The 17,891-nt window shown below is 42.2% G+C and overlaps 1 protein-coding gene across 1 annotated transcript in view; it reads left to right on the top strand.

The window, feature by feature from the left end:
* Positions 1-17,150, top strand: part of LOC109923848 (collagen alpha-2(IX) chain-like) — a gene marked incomplete at both ends in the record, with an annotated part of 21,763 nt that extends 4,613 nt beyond the window's left edge. The window contains 6 exons of the mRNA XM_048593195.1: positions 689-760; positions 976-1,011; positions 8,154-8,198; positions 9,086-9,118; positions 9,333-9,479; positions 17,096-17,150. Of these exons, the coding sequence (XP_048449152.1) occupies positions 689-760; positions 976-1,011; positions 8,154-8,198; positions 9,086-9,118; positions 9,333-9,479; positions 17,096-17,150 (388 nt within the window). The remainder of the gene's footprint in view (positions 1-688; positions 761-975; positions 1,012-8,153; positions 8,199-9,085; positions 9,119-9,332; positions 9,480-17,095) is intronic.
* Positions 17,151-17,891: the final 741 nt, after the last annotated feature.

The raw sequence follows: 17,891 nt of genomic DNA, 5'->3' as shown, positions 1-17,891 counted from the left end.
AATGGTCAGTGTGAGGAATGGTGGGAAGGTGCTGATGGTCAGTGTGAAGAATGATGAGAAGGCTTCAATGGTCAGTATGGGGAATAATGGGAAGGTGCCAATGGTGAATGGGAGCAATGATGGGAAGGTGTCCATGGTCTATGTTAGGAATGATGGGAAGGTGCTGATGGTCAGTGTGAGAAATGATGGGAAGACGAGTCATTGAGTTATGTGGCACAGTAGGAGACCATTCAGGCCTTTAAGTTTAGGATGGCTCTCTGAAGTATAATGGGACAATTATGGAATATTCCAGTCAGAAAGGAGCAGAATATGGATTTCACCTGATCCCTACACACCAGGCCATGACTTTATTTCTTTTTCTACTTTATCCTAAGAGGGTCAGTAATGTTTAACTTTTAACTTTGTTTCTTTATTTCTCTACTTTGTACCTAAGATTTTGTACTTGGGTACCTCTGTAACTAAGATGGCACTGGGAATGGCTTTTCACTGTACTCATGGCCTTCTGAACTTGAGTACACGTGACAATAAATTCTAATTCTAAATCTACTTGTCAAGGAGACCAGTGACAATGATGGGTCAGAACATCATGTTAGCATAGATCACAGCCTGGAAAGAGTCGAGGATTAATTGTAAGAAACGTAAATGGTATTTTTACAGAATTTGATGCTTTATTCACATTTTTTTTTAGGGAATTAAAGGAGAACGGGGTCCCACTGGAATCCCAGGTCCTCAGGGTGTTCCTGGATTTAAAGGTGATAAGGTAAGCAATGGGAATCTGTGCCTCAGCACTCGCTATTAAGGCATACTGTGCTCTCAGTGTGTAAGGAAACCTAACTTCCATCATCATGATTGTACAAACCGAGCTCGTAAGAAGTAAACTCCCTTCCCACTGCTGAATGAAATGTCTGTCTGACTGTGAGCCAGTGCAAAAGTGAACATTTCTGATCCCAGACTTTCTTTCCACCCTTTCTCCAGGGATTCCAAGGGAAAACAGGACCCAAAGGTGGTGTTGTAAGTACCCAACGATTTATAATCAAAGTGTGTGTTTACATCAGTGTCGGTGAATGTATTCTTGGACCTTTCTGTGTGTCAATTTGTGTGTGTTCATATGTGTTTCTCTGCATGTGTGCATGTACTTCTATCTTTTGTGCATGAGTATGTGTGTTAATGTGTTCTTTTTGGGTGCGTCTGTCTTTTTATGTGTGAATTATTTATGTAGTCTAAACGAAAGGAGACCTCAGATACCTAGGATTGAAGGATAGTGGAGCTTGTGGGCAGCAGATGATTAAAAGGGCAAGAACTCCCTTTGCTGTCTAAAAAGCTTTGCTGGTCTATCTGAATTCCTTTTGATAAAGATTCAGATGCAGGTTGTTTACAGTCAATAGCATAACAATATGACTCTTGTTAGCTGGGAATTTCCTTCGTTTTCAGGAAAAATACAGAATTATTTCCAGAAATCAGACTTAGAGAGGTCAAAACTAGAGGTAGGCTTAACTAAGCCTGGAGCTTCTTTTGTTGGTTGCTGTCCTGTGAAAGAAGCAGACTAACTCAAGAAATCAAAGCTGCATTTTTAAAGGCATTTAAAAACATGCAGTTTCAGTAACATGACAGTTGAGACATTCATCCAATGAGGATGTATTGATATCACTCACCAACAACCATTGCGTTCTTTGAGAAGATAACTGCAAGAGGCCCTTAATGCCATCTGATGCATAATGTGTTTCACTGGTTTCCTTTATTCTGAACTGATGAGCGCAGAGATAGAGTCACACAGCACAGAAACAGACCCTTCGGTTCAACCAGTCCACGCCGAACATAATCCCAAACTTAACTAATCCCACCTGCCTGCTCCTGGCCCATATCCCTCCAAACATTTCCTATTCTTGTACTTATCCAAATGTCTTTTAAATGTTGTAATTGTACCTGCATCCACCACTTTGTCAGGAAGTTAATTCCTGCTTTGTGTTAGCTTGACTGGAAGATCTACACATTGAAAGGAGTATAGCATTCCAGGAGGATGATGTACGCTTTTGGCCACTGGTTACTGCTGGTCAGAACTATCCAGGAACTGTGGTCAATTGACATCATGTGATCAGTGGCATCCATGTTGTCAGTCCAGCAAAGTTGCCCATTTTTAAGCAAACATAAGCAAGAGACTACAGTTTTTGAAAAAAAAAAAGAATCTTTCTCTTAATGCCCTTCAGAGCACTAATTATTAAAGGTGTAGTATCATTTATGGAAACAGTGTTTCCACATTTAAGAACAGTGCAAGATAGGTATAGGAGAAATATCATAGTTATATCACCACACAGGGAAGAGCAGCAGGGATAGATCTGCAGGAAAACCTGCTACTCTGAGTGGTAATACAGGAACTGGAGTAGACCACTGAGACTACCCAGCCTTTCAATACAATCATGGTTAATTGAACACTTCAATGCCTTTTCCCCCATCTCATCCTAATAACCCTGTACCCACTAGTAATCTGAAATGTTATCAATCTGTACCATAAGTGTATTCAAAGTCTGAGCTTACAAAGGCCTTTGTGGTAGAGAATTTCAAAGGTTCACAACACTCAGTAAAATAATTTCTCGTCTTGCACCTAATCTTGGACCTAAATGGTATTCTCCTTTTTATTTCAAATTATGACCCTTGGTGCTGGACTCCCCAACCAGGGAAATATCTTACCTGTGTCAACTCTGTATCTGCACCTTTAAGTAATTTGTAGGTTTCAATGAAATCACCATCTCTCATTCTTCAAAACTCTAGAGAATACAGGCCCAGTTTGCCCATTCTTTCTTCAGAGTATAGCCCCACCAGGCCTGGATGTTTTCCCTCTATAAGAATAACATCTTTTCTGAGATAAGGCGTCCTTTCTTAGACATGGGAATTTAAGTTTCTACAAATAGCACTATATCTTTAATACTTAAAACTGCATACAGGACTCCATGTGCAGTCTAACCAAGCTCCCATACAGCTCACGCAAGACTTCATTTCTCCCGTACTCAAATTCTATTGCTATAAAAACTGACATTCCATTAGCCTTCCTACCAGTTTGCTGTATCAGTTAGTCTTTAGTGACTTATCGACCAGAACACCCAGATCCCTTTGTACATATACACTTTCCAACCTTTCACTATTTAAGAAATACACCGCACATCTGTTCCTCATACTGAAGTGGATAACTTCACATTTTTCCACATTATATTCCATCTGTCAAGTTCTTGCCTATTCTTTACGCCTGTCCACATCTTCCTTTACATTTTCCTGACAATACACACTTCCACTTAGCTTTGCATAATCCGTAAATTTAGAAATATTACTTTTGGTCCCCACGTCCAAGTCATCGAATATAGTGAACAGTTGGACCCAAGTATTGATCCTTGTGGTCCCGGACTAATCACAGCCTGCCAATGTGAGAATGACTCAATTATTCCTACTGTTTGTTTTCTATCTATTAGTGAATCATTAATCCATGCCAGTAGATTACCTCCAATTCCATGAGCTTCAATTTTTCTAACCAGCCTCTTGTATGGGGACTTTGTCAAAATCCTTCTGAAAATCTAAGTATACTACACCCAACAGCTCCCCTTTATCAACTTTGTTTGTAACATCTTTACAAAAGTCCAACAAGTTTGTCAAACACAGATAATCATTCACAGATCTATGCTGACTATACCCAATCAGATTATTATCAAACAGGTTTCTGCCAATCCCATCCTTTATAATAGATTCTAACATTTTTCCCTACTTCTAATGTGAGGCTAATAGGTCTGTAGTGCCCTAATTTTCTTGCCCCCTTCTTATATAGTGGGGTGACATTTGCTATCTTCCAATCCACAGGAATCACGTTAGAATCTATACAACTTTGGAAGATAATCACCTATGCATTGAAAGTTTCTCAAGTCCCCTCCTTCAACACTCTGGGGTGAATACCATCAGGTCCTGGGATTTATTGAGTTCTAACCCATTAATTTCTCCAGTACAATCTTCTCACTAACATTAATTACTACAATTCCTCATTCTCTCTATCCACTTGGGCCTGTAGTTGGACCTGGAGATTTCTGGTATCTTCCTCAGTGAAAACAGACGTACAGTCATAATTTAGCTTCTCTGCAATTTCTCTGTACCCCATTATGAATTGTCCTTAATGAACCCACATTTGTTTTTTTATTATATACCCATAGAAGCTTTTTACAATCTGTTGCATATGTTTTTTGCTAGATTGCATTCACATTCTGTTCTCCTCTTACTTATCAGTTTCATGATGCTCCTTTGTTATATTTTATAAACCTCCCAATCTTCAGAATTGCTGCTATTTCTGGCAACTTTGTAGGCCTTTCTTTTTGATCTAATACAATCCTGAACTTCCTTTGTTAAAGATGATTCACTGATTTCTTTTGCGTATTTTCACCTTGAAGGAATGTATCGTTGCTGTAAGTCACGCAATGGTTCTTTAAAGACTATCCATTGCCTATGTACGATCATGTTTTCATGGATTTTCCCAAACTACATAAGTCACTTTGTGCCCTGTGCCTTATTGAAATTTAAAACACCTGCTTCAGAATAAATTATTTCACTTTCAAATATAGAATCTAAAACATTTAAAAATATAAGATTTGTATAGAATTCTACCTGTCTGCTCTGGGAATTACAATCAATAGTTAACTATTGTTGCTGCATCACCTATAGTACATGGACTTCAGTAGATCAAGAAGGCAACTCACCACCACCACCTCAAGAATCATAAAATCATGCAGTAGGTAGCACTGCTGCCTCACAGCGTCAGGGACCCAGGTTCAATTCCACCCTTCCAGACTGTCTGTGTAGAGTTCTCCCTGTGTCTGCATGGGTTTCCTCTGGGTGCTCCGGTTTCCTCCCACAGTCCAAGGATGTGCAGGTTAGGTGGATTGGCCATGCTAAATTGCCCTATAGTGTCCATGAATGTGTAGATTAAGTGGATTAGCCATGGGAAAATGCACAGTTACAGGGATGTGGTGGGGGGGGTTTGGGTCTGGGTGGGCTGCTCTTCAGAGGGTCAGTGTGGACTCGATGGGCCAAATGGCCCACTTCCATTCTCAAGGACAACTTGGGGCAGGCAGTAAATGCTGGCCCAGCCAGCAATGCCGATGTCCTGTGAATGAATTAAAAAAAGTCACTAATGGGCCAATCAATCAGCACCCTTTTCTTCTGGGGTATAAAATGGAGTCTCTTTTATCCAGCCTGTTTTTTTAATGCCTAGTTCAAGACGAAAAGCTTCAACTTCTTCTTTCATTTTAACAATGTTTAAGTCCCTGAAAAAACACAAGCATAAAGCTGACAGTATGTCCTTTCTAGACACAATTACAGAAGGTTGGACTCTATGGATGTGAGAGCTGGATTGTGAAGAAAGAGGATGATGGGAAGACTACAGCTTTTGAAATGTGGGTGTGAGGAAGATGCTCCGAATCAGCTGGATAGACAACAAAACAACTGTGTAGGTTTGGCCAAAGGCAAATGCTCAGGGATCAAAAGGATTAATAATTCCAATTAGAGAGTAGCCATCAACAGACATTGGAATTGAAGACCAAATAGGCTTGCCCTGGCAACAGCTAAAGGAGAAATTAAGGGTAAAAACAGAAGAGAAAGCAGAATATTTGGATTGAGATGCAGACTGAGGAAGTCCTGATAAAAACCAGAGAAATAAGACAGCATCAATGGCACCAATAAGGTGAGAAGAGCAGGTTTCAGACTGACTGGCCTGTAGTTCTGAATGACCTGTTGTCAGGCTGACTGGCCTGTAGTTCCTGGTGACTGTTGTCAGTCTGACCGGGTGTAATTCCTTGTCTTTTCTCTCCCTACTCTCTTGAACAGTAGTGCTGTATTTGCTCCTGTCCAGTCAATGGGATACTTGGGAATTCTGGATGATTAGGACAATGGTCCACTATCTCTGGAGCCACGTCTGTTGAAACCCTAGGGTGGATGTTGTCAGATCCTGGTGGATTTGTCGACTTTTACTGCGGATGGTCTTCATTTCATCCATTTGATGTCAGCTTTATGTAATTCTTGAATTTTACTGGTTGTTTTCATGTCCCTCACGTTCAAACATGATGATTCATTCAGTCAGAATTTGAGCACAATTAGATCAATATCCTGCATCAATGAGCTATTAACTAACTCTGGCTAATTATACACAATTATTATCAGAGATTTGGTACAGAACCAGGCCATTCGATCCAACCACTCGATTATGTTTATGAGCGACTGGAGCCTCCCCTCATCTTTGCTAATCCATTTCAATCATTACAATTCTCTATTCTCACTCAGAGGCTTGTCTAGCTCCCCCTTCAATGTAACCATGTGACTCATTTCAACCATTCCTTGTGGTACTGAGGTCCATACTCTTGTTAGATAACCAAGTGGTTTCCCTCAATCACATACCCTTGTAGATCTCTACCTTGGCTATTCTCCCTATTCTTTTGGTGAAGACATATTATACTGAATTCCCAATTGGATTTCCTGGTGACTGTTTCATATTGATAGTCTCTAGTTATGTTCTTCCCTCAAGAGGAAATATTCTTGCCACATTCACTCAGTGAAGATCTTCTGTTTTTACAAGTACCTCTATGAGGTCACCCTCAGTTGCCTTTTTTCAACAGAGAAGTGACCCAGACTGTCAACCCCTTCCTGTTGGATCATCCTTGTAAATCTTCTTTGTCCATTCTCCAGTGTCTCTGCACCCTGTTTATAAGAACATGACCAGAACTGCACGCAGTATCTAGGTGTGCTGTAACGAAGGTTCAACACAGGTTTAGTAGAGCTTCCCTACTTGTCACTTCTATCCTGAATAAAAGTCAATTATTTGGTTTGTTTTTTGATGGCCTTGTTGACCTGTGCACAGTTTTTAGTGACTGGTTTATTTTGTATCCAAGATCCCTCTGTTCCTCTTTCCCAATGAGACTTGCACCTTCCAAGTAATAAGTGACCTTCTTATTCTTCCTAAACAAAACCTTACCTCTCATTTACCTGTATTAAACCTCATTTTCCATTTTTGTTCATTTTGAAAGTTCTTTACTTTCCTCCTGTAATTTGTTGCTTTCCTTGTCATTATTGACTATCTTCCCAATTTGGTGTTCACATGCGAACTTAGGAATTGTGTTCTGATTCCAAAATCTCAATCATTAAAGTGGATTGTGAACAGCTGTGATCCCAGTGTTGATCCATGTGGAGCACCACTTTGCACCTTCTGACTCTCTGTATAGCTTCCCTTTACTCCCACTATCTCCTTCCTGCCCTGAAGTCAGTGAGCAGTCCGTTCAGTCCTTATCCCTGGCTTTACTTTCTTTAATCATATTCGTTAGTCCATTGTGGAACATCTTATTGAAGGCTTTTTTTGATTACATCTACTGCATTGACATTATCTATTTTCTCTGCTACCTTGTCAAACATAAGTAGGGATGGTCAGGCCTTTACTCATTTATTTATTATCGAATCTAATATGACAGTTTGTTTCTGGAGTACATTGCACCGTGGTGTCAGTTTTCTCCATCTCTATAATCTCCTTAAATCTCACAGACTACCAAGTTACCAAACATTTGAGCATCGCCCATTTTAATTACTCCAATTAAACCTCTCCATCTCTTTATACCTTTTCATACTGATGTGTTGTCTTTCGTCAGTAGTCCTAATATTTTTTTTTGTTACTCGGTGTCAAAATGAAATGGCACGGGATGTTTCCCTGCAGTAAATAAATATATGTTGCTTCTGTTTTCAGATTATGACTGTTTGTGGCTTGATTGGTGTGGGTGGGTGGCTGGGATGTTGTGTGTGTATGTCTGTGGAGGTACATGTTTGTGTGTTTGTGTGTGTGTGTGTGTGTGTGTGTGTGTGTGTGTGTGTGTGTGCATGTCTATGGAGGTGTGTCTTTGCGTGGATGGGTGTGTGAGGGTGTCTTGTGTGTATGCATGTGCGTGTTTGTATGTGTGCGTGTGTATGTCTGTGTGGATGGGTGTATGAGGGTGTCTGTGTGTGTGCATGTACGTATGTGTGTAGCGGAGGGGGTTGGTGTATGGGGTGAGAGAGGGAAGCTGTGACCTTCTTGACCATTGCCCAGTTGCTGAGAATGAGTTGATGTGATTTGTTCTAATTAATATGATTGTTGACATTGCTGACTGTAGGGCGACCCAGGAGTGCAGGGACTGGATGGTGACAAAGGTGAAAAGGTAAGATCCAGAAGTTCCTCTACTTGGATTCAAGACCAAGAGTCAAAGTTTACCGCACAGTTGACCCTCGGTTTAATTGCTTCTAGTTCTGAAATGCTGTTGGTGTTTCCATTCAAACTAACAATTCTTGGCAACCAGACTGCAGTGATGGTGAAATCAGTCTTTCACTCTGGTTGGTGCCCCCTTCTGAATTAATTACAGAATGTTGCAAAGGATGTCTCAAATGTCCCATTGTCCCCCAGGTCATGAATGAGGCAAGAGGTCAGGGTCAGGTCTAGAAACTTCATTTCAGTTTTGAAGGATTTGTTTTTTTATTTTATGTGCCAGGCCAGGCCTCTGTCAGTAGTCCTGTAACCTCAAACTCTCATCCAATGAGAGACACATAATATGGTTTGAAAGGAGTTGTTTTCTATTGTGAATAAGTCCCATGTTAATTGAGGCAGAGGCCAGCAGGGCAGGCTAACAGGAGCCCAGCTCCATTGTGCTACTCAGGGTTAAGCTGAAAGCCTGGTGTTGAGGCCCAGACCCAGGATCCTGGATTCAGCCTGGGGACCCTGCAACAAGCTCAGACCCTGGACCAAAGGCCAGAGTTTTGAAGGGGGCCTACATTCACAGAGAGGAAACCTGCAAGAAAACATTTCTCCTCAAATGCTGTGCTCAGCTGAGCCACTTCTCGAGGACAGGTCTCTGGACGTTGACCTAGCTGTCAATGGTCTCACAAAAACACTCTTTACAGAGAGAAAAGTTGGGATGGATTAGTTAAATCTGATAATGGAGGTTGAGCCCAGGAGACTTCCAGTTTGGTGAACTGTTTGATCTATTTGTTTGGTGCTGGCATGAAGTTGAGTTGTCTGAATTGATTTAACATTCCTCCTCTATCCTCACAGGGAGACTCAGGGGAGCCTGGAGTGAAGGGACAGGTCAGTCTGATTACAGTCCAAAACCTTAGGTCCTCTTCTGTGCACACGTTTTATGTAATGTTAAAATTTACCGTGATGCTTATTTCAGACATGATTATAAAGACTGAGGGGTGGGGCTAGGAGTGCATTTGGATCAGTGTGATGGGGTGGGCTGGCTTTATTAGTCATTACCGACTGACCCACTGGAGCCTGACCTTGCTTTGTTTCCCTGCAGCAAGGTGTACCAGGGGAGCCAGGGTACAGGGGCCCACCTGGTAACCCAGGAGAGCCAGGAGCACAGGGTCGAATGGGATTGCCAGGCCCTCGAGGTCCCAATGGAGAGCGCGGTGTTACTGGATCGACTGGTCGTCAGGGGATCGCTGTAAGTATCTCCGCAGTGTGATATAATCCAGGGGGTCTCATCTTTAGTGGCTGACTAAGGAGAGTGAAGTTCTGTGAACAGACACCGATCCCCACAACACAAAATCTCTTCACATTGTCATCTCCCTGTACTGCTGACTTGTTGAACTGTAGAGAGGGGCATAGTGATTAACTTTACCCGGACAGATAGGTGGAATGGGTGGACATGTAGCAGATGAGTGTCAGTTTTACAATGTTGGATTTCAGTTTCATTCACGAATCTCTTTTTATTTCACTCCTATCTCTTTCACCATTGTAAATGCACTTCTGTCCCGACTATCCTCCCTCTCTGAGTATCACTTTAACATATGAACATGACACACTCACTGATTTTCCTCCTATCTGAAGTGCTCCCTGCAAGAATTCACATATTGATTTGTTAAGCTCCAGCAAATCTCACTTTGAGTGGTCTCCCAGAGACAGATAACAAAACCAACACCCAGTCTCCAGCAACAACATCTATAACTGCTATGTCCTGGGAGTGTTTAATAGAGGAAGCTTTACTCTGTATATAACCCTGTGCTGTATCATGTGAAATCCAACCTTAATGTATTGAAGTTATTTGAAGGAGTAACCTGTGTTGTAGATAAAGACGTATCAGTGAATGCATTACACTTCAATTTTTAGAATGAATTTGAGAAGGTTCCACACTAAAATGTATTGCGGAAAATAAAACCTCATGTTGTAAGGGATAAGGCATTGGCTAATTGGAAGCAGAATGTAGGGAAAAAAGGGTCGTTTTTCAGGCTGGCAAAATGTCATGAGTGGTGTGCCCCAGGGGTTGGTGCAGGGGCCTCAACTCTACAATTTATATAAATGATTTGGGACTGAAGGAATGATAGCTAAATTTGCTGATGACACAAAGTTAGGTGGGAAAATGAATTTTGAAGAGGACATAAGGAATCCCAAAAGGAAATGGGAAATGGGAAAAGTGACTGGGCAAAGATCTGGCAAATGGAGTACAATGTGGAAAAGTGTGGAATTGTCTATTTTGACAAAATGAGTGAAAAATAAACATATTATCTAAGTGGTGAGAGGTTGGAGAGCTCTAAGGTGCAAAGGGATCTGTGTCCAAGTGCATGAATCACAGAAGGTTAGTACGCAGATACAGCAATTAATCAGGAAAGCTAATAAAATGTTATGGTTTAATATGAGCAGAATTGAACGCAAGAGTAGGAAGGTTATGCTTCAGTTATACAGGGCATTGGTGAGACCATACCTGAAACACTGTGTACAGTATTGGTCACAGTACTTATGGAAAGATGTTAATGTATTGGATATAGTTCAGAGAAGGTTAACTAAACTAATACCTGGAATGTGATAGTTGCCTTATGAGGAAAGGCTGGACAGGCTAGGCCTGTATCCTCTGGAGTTTAGAAAAGTCAGAGATGACTTAATTGAAACTTATTTGCATGGGCTAGAGTAGAGCACCCCCCCCCTCCCCCAAACCCCAAAAAGGAGAGAGAGAGAGAAAAACAATACAAGATGGCAGTGGAGTAGGATCTTCAGCTGGAGCTCATCCACTCTGCCCATTCTTCTTCCTCTTTTCTTTTTCTTTTCTCTCGTTTTCTTCCTTTTAGTGCTTTTCTCATTCTCCTTCTTTTCTTTCTTCTTTCTGACTCCTGGCTTCTGGCAATGATTCCCAGCCCCCAGTGACAACTTGCGGCTGCCAGCGAGCAATGATTCCTGGCGTGCTGTAACAGCCTCCTAACCTGGTACAGTGTCCTCCTGGTGTGGTGTGGTGACTTCCTGCAGTGGGCTCCTGCAGAGGCTCATGCCTCTCGGCATGGTGTGTCGCCAGCGCGGTGTGGTGCCAGTGCCTGGTACAGACTGGACACTAGGTGCCAGCGTGGTCTGCTGTACTGAACTTTTATTTCTGTAATGCTGGGCATTTTAATTTCTGTGCTGAATAAATCTTGTAACTAAAGAAGCTGTGCCTAGGTACTTCTGTATCTATGTCAGCACTGTAATTGGCAATGTATAAACTTTACACTATACTCATTAAGCATATGTGATACTAAAGGCTATTCTAGTCTATTCATAAGATCCTGAGAGGTCTTAACTGAGTGGATGTGGAAAGGATGTTTCCCCTTGTGGGACAATCTACAACTAGGGGTCCCATTTAAAAGTAGTGGGGAGCCCATTTAAAACAGAGATGAGGAAACCATTTTTTTCCTCAGTTGGTTGTGGGTCTTTGGAATTCCCTTTCTGAAAAAGACAAATGGATACAGAACTTTTAAGTACTTTTAAGGCAGAGGTAGATAAATTCTTGATTATAAGTGAATGATAAAAGGAACTCAGGGATATGCGGGAATGTGGAGTTGTGGTTAAAATCTTACTGAATAGCAGAGCAGACTCGAAGGGGCAAGTTGCCTGCTGTTGTTCCTTGTTTGTATGTACAGAGATACAGTATTGCAAGGAACCAGAACCTGAAGGCTTAAAATGTCATTCACTACTGGACAACATTTAACAGAAGTTAGAACTGCAACTATACTGCAACAATAAAGAGTTAAAAAGACTGGCAAAGAAATTGCTGTAATATTGCTATGATACAGAGTCTGGAAAAGCTTAGAGTAACAGAACTAAAAACAACATTTATGCATGCAAGAACACAGGCTTAAAGTGCTGAGAGCCACTGTTAGTAGTGTAGAACAGAAAGATCTCAATTTGGTAAAGCTTCGCTGCACACACTCTTTGGCAGGAACATCCTTCCTCAATTAAGAACAACATTTAAAAGATGTTAGAACTGGCACAATAAACTGTTAAACAGACAGGCAAAGACAATGCTCTATCATGACAAAGAAATTGTAAAATTGTAGGTCACTTTCAGAGGAGAGGTAAGACGCAGTTTTAGAACAGTGGAAACACTGATGATCTCTCAAACATGCATGATTCAAAAGAGTAGAGCAAGACCACAATTAAGAAAATTGCTTTCAGTGAGATACTGCTGGTAGGTTAGCAGAGACTTTTCTAAGAAACATTACTGTTTTGTGATTTAATGATTCAATTTTAATAGAGCTTATTTGCATCCACTAAATGCATTACCTTAAAATTTGCAGATGACATGAAGCTGGAGAAAAGAGAGAGCTGTGAGCAGGATGCAGAGATGAGTTTTGGACAGGCTGAGTGAGTGGCCGATGCAGTATAATGTGGATAAATGGGAGACAGCAAAAATGGAAGTCAGATTAGTATTTGAATGGCTGTGAATTGAAAGAGGAGACTGTTCAGTGAGACCTGTGTGTCCTTGTGCACTGGTCACTGAAAGTAACTGTGCAGGTGCAGCAGGCAGTAAAGAAAGCCAACTGTATGTGGCCAAGTGAGAGGATTAAAGTACAGGAACAAGGATGTCTTACTGCAATTATGCAGGGCCTTGGTGAGGTCGCACCTGGAGTATTGTATGCCATTTTGGTCTCCTTATCTGACAAAGGGTGTTCTTGCTGTAGAGGGAGTGCAGCAAAAATTTACCAAATTGATTCCTGGGATGGCAGGACTGACATATGAGTAGAGATTGAGTCGGCTAGGACTGTATTCACTGGCGTTTAGAAGAACAAGGGAGGTCCTCATAGAAACTTATAAAATTCTAACAGAACTGGACAGATTAGGTGCAGGAAGGATGTTCCTGATGGAGGAGGAGTCCAGAACCAGGGTCATGGTTTAAGAATAAGGGGTAAACCTTTTAGGACACATGTGAGGAGAAATTTTTTGCCCAGAGAGTGGTGACTCTGTGGAATTCACTACCACAGAAAGTGATTGAGGTGTTTTCAAGAAGGTGGTAGATATCACTCTTGTAGCTAAAGGGCTATAGAGAAAGAGCAGGATTAGGTGACTGAGTTGGATGATCAGCCTTGATGATGTTGAATGATGGAGCAGGCTCAAGGAATCAAATGGCCGATTCCTGTTCCTGTCTTTTCTGTTCCTATGTTTCTGTGGACATATGGTCAATTTTAAGCTGAATACAGGAAAGAACATCACTGTCCTGGGAGATCAGGTACCATGGCTGATGAAACAGAAGTTGCAACTTAACAAAGATGAACCTGCATGCTCTATAAGGAACAGCTCCAAATTGTAAAGGTCTGCTGCAAATAATGCTGTATCACAAACAGTGTATGAGAGTTGAAATTGTGTTGGCGTGGTTCAGGGTCAACACCCCTCACTTCTGAACCTACTGCATGTCTTTGCCTCAACATCCTTGTGGTAGCAGGAGTTCATATAGAGTCAAGTTAACTGGCTCAGAAACAAACTGTTGTCGACAAGCCAGTCACAGAGAAGCTTCCATTGGCTTTCCTAGACTAATTCAAACAGAAGGAAGAATCTTGTGAAATTTCACGGGAGAGTTGCTTATTATTGCCAACAGGAAAGAAATCACAGACTTTACAGGAGTTGTGAAAATGCTCTGTACCCCGTTAGTCAGTGCTGACGACAAAGATCGTGTTGAGCAAGCAGCAATCTTCCTGCATGACAACTCAGACAAGTCTGGTTCAGCAGTCAAACAACCAAAGAAAGCAACTGAAAACCTCCAACCTATGCAGCAAGTTGAAGTAGGAAACTTGCCTACTTCAATGCAGATGTCTTTCAGATTGAAAGTAAGGATTTATTTGAAATAAATGGAGATGAGCTTCATGTGACTTCATGGAAGCCAGACCAACATCTACAGATTCAAGACAATGAAAATGAAAACAACCTCTCTCTCAATATCGGCAAAACTAAAGAACTGATCATTGGCTTCAGAAAGAAAGGAGGAGGACACACGCCCATCTACATCAATGGAACTGAGTGGAACTTGAGACAGTGAAGAGTGTCAAATACCTCGGAGTGACGATAACTGACAACCTGTCCTGGAATTCCCACGTAAATGTGACAGTCAAGAAGGCACAACAACGCCTCTTCTTCCTCAGGCGGCTCAGGAAATTTGGCATGTCCATTACATCCCTCACCAATGCCTACAGACGCACCATTGAAAGCATACTGTCCGGGTGCATAACAGCCTGGTATGGCAACTGCTCTGCCCAGGAACCTAAGAAACTACAGAAGGCAGTGTGCACAGCCCAGACCATCACGGAAACCAGCCTTCCATCCATGGACTCTATTTACATGGCTCACTGCTGCGGAAAGGCGACCAACATCATCAAAGACCCATCGCACCTTGGTAATGACCTCCTACAGCCTCTTCCATCAGGCAGAAGATACAGAAGCCTGAACAAACGTACAAGCAGGTTCAGGAACAGATTCTTTCCTGGTTATTATTAGACTGATGAATGGACTGTTCCAAGCCTCAAATAATGCTGATCTTGTTAATGTTGATCTCACCTAGGGCATGCCCTGTGCAATGTAACCTGTATGCCTCTGTGTAAGTTTTTTTGATCTGTATGGCCTTGCTTACTATGATCTGCCTGTACTGCTCGTAAACAAAGCTTTTCACTGTACTTTGGTACAGGTGACAATAAATCAATAAATCAATCAATCAATCAACATGGGCAAAACAAATTGCCTAATCTAGAAATCCAGGATATTGCAAGGAAAGGAGTCCATGCTTCAACAGAACAGCTGTCTCCAATGAAGGACGTTCACAAGAATGAAGAACCCTCAGATAATGGCATGGGACATCTGTCTGAGTTAGCAGGGAAGAGCTCCTCTGCAAGCGAAATTCAAGAAGTTCAGGATCCTCCAGTTTAAGTAAATGGCCCAATGACTCAATCGACCAGAAACAGCATCGTCCATGAATGAAATCAAAGAGATACAAGATTCTCCCATGGAGAAATCATACTCAGACCAGGGTCATAGTCCACAGATCTCAAGCGGAAGACCTGATGTTCTTCCAAATCTCAAGGAAGTAATCTGAAACATCCAGACTGCCTACATTTGTGCAAACATAAGCATATGGCATGTTGGGAGGAGTGAGGGAGTTGGGATGGTTTTAAATGTAATCTTGTTATAGATATAGATGTACAATGGTGTGGGGAAAATGCTCAAGAGTGTGAGGGTTTGGTATAATGCAAAGGTGCTCACAATGTTAATGTCAATGTTACATTGAGTTCCACCTAGTCTGCTGATGTCATATGATCTGTGGGTGCAGACGGTTGATATAAGCTTGAGTACCCAAGAGGGGGACGATGGCTCAGTGATTAGCACTGCTGCCTCACAGCACCAGGGACCTGGGTTTGATTTCAGCGTCGGGCGACTGTCTGTGTGGAGTTTGCATGTTTTCCCCGTGTCTGTGTGGGTTTCTTCCCTGTGTTCCAGTTTCCTTCCAAAGATGTGCAGGTAAAGTAATTAGGGCTGTGCTAAATTGCAAAATGTGTCCAGGGATGTGCAGGCTAACTAAGTTGATTAGCCATGGGAAATGCAGGGTTATGGGGATAGGGTAGTGGGATGCTCTTCAGAGGGTCAGTGTGGACTCGATGGGCCAAATTGCCTGCTTATACACTGTAGGGATTCTATGAGGAGCAGATGTATTCTACACAGCCCCTGAGAGTCTAAGAACTATAGCCAGCACATTAATGTAAACCATACCTATTGCGAACAGCAATAAACTACCTTGTTATCTCAGACTAGTGACTCTGATCTGGTCTCTCCTCCACCATTGATAATTAGACCAGCTTGAGACTAAGCATAGGCAACTGACAGTGAACTCTCCAAACCAGAATACTACAGCATCAGCCCCAGCCTACTCCTGATATCACCACTCTCTTGCCCCGACTCATCCCCATTGACAACCTGACTACCTCCCCCAACATGTCCTAAATCTCCTTCCCAAAGTGCCAAACCCCACCCTCAAGCCAATCACTCCGCTGTTACCCCAGGAAAACACCAACTAACCCCCGAACCTTAGCAAAACACTAACTACCCCCTCGAATCCCAACAAAACACCAACTACCCCCAGAACCCCAGCAAAGCACCATTTACCCCATTTATCCCATTTACCTAACCTGGCTACATTACTAACCACCTAACGACACCAGCCTAACCTGATGTGATTACCTCCCTATCTCACCTCACTCCTGTACCTACCCATTCACCCCGTTACAGTTTGCTAACTCACACTCATCCCTTATATACTTAAACCTTTGAATACGAACCTGAATATGACAACTTGTTTCACCCAACTGTACTGCACTGGCTAGGGGTGCTGCACTGACCATTTGGGGATCAAAACATCCAGTGGGAGTGGGTATCAATGTTGGCTTAGGAATATCTCCCTGGGCAGAGAGCACATATCCAATATTCTGAGTGATCCATGTGGATGCACTGTCATTGATGGCCACAGAGGGAGATGCTGAGCTTGTTGATGATCCAGTGTGCCAACAGTGCCACTAGCAGACCGAATGAGGTACTGCGAGCCTTACTGACATGGAATCAATCCAGCAAGGTGCAACCTTGTTCCTTCCAAAATCCAAAGCCTCTGGGAAGGTGCTCCTAATTATATATCAGGTAAAGATAAAAATTGAGGAATGTGCTCTTCTTTTCTGCAATAAAGAATTTAAAGGGCTGTGTGTGAACCCTGCCAATGGTCAAGATCGCATTCTGCTCAGTCCAGGAATTTGAGGCTGTCACCTTATCTATTCATCATTCTTTCCACAGGGGCGTGATGCAGGGGATCAGCATATTGTTGAAGTTGTCTTGAAAATGATGCAAGGTCAGTGCTGAGAGAGACTTCAGTCCTAAAAACTTTTTACAAAAAGACACTGTGTATTACTGGGCAGACTCAAATATTACTGTGTATGTCAGAATATCTGTTTGTGAGTGTATCACTGTCAAAGATGGTTTGTGTGTTTCATTGCAAGACATGTGTGTGTGTCAGTGACACAATGTGTGCTTATGTGTGTTTTCACTGTCAAAGTCATGTTTTCACTGTCACTGTACGTGTGAGTTCATTCATGTCGGTATGTGTCATTGTCAGTGTGTGTGTGTCTCTTTCTGTCCGTCTGCGTCATTATTAGTAAGTGTTTGTGTGTGTGTGTGTGTGTGTGTGTGTGTGTGTGTGTGTGTGTGTGTTTTGTTTAATTCTAACTCTCTTGCCTTTAATTCTTCATTTGTCCTATTATTGCAGCCACGCTTTTACTTTCGTCTAGCTGCCTGAATTCTTGATTATGCCATTCCTCTCTCTCCCCTGTCTGTTACCCTGGTTCAACTCTCATCTGCACACCTTTTAATCCTATGAACCCCGACCTGAAAGGATTTAGGCAATCACCACCAAATCTGCTTGGAATTCTTCAAGCATAATCAGCTCCTGCTCTGGTCAGCTAAAACCAGCCCAGAATTGTTCACCCCGGGCTCTTGGTCTATACTTCCAGCCGTCTTCTTAAACTCTGCTCCCATGTCCCGTCCACTTCCACCTCCACCGGTAACTGCAGCCTTGGTTGTGAAGGTGGAACCC

This window comes from Rhincodon typus, unplaced genomic scaffold (genome assembly GCF_021869965.1).
Source record: "Rhincodon typus isolate 14 unplaced genomic scaffold, sRhiTyp1.1 hic_rhity00002468, whole genome shotgun sequence".
Taxonomy (NCBI): Eukaryota; Metazoa; Chordata; class Chondrichthyes; order Orectolobiformes; family Rhincodontidae; genus Rhincodon; species Rhincodon typus.
This window is presented reverse-complemented; position numbering and strand designations above follow the sequence as displayed.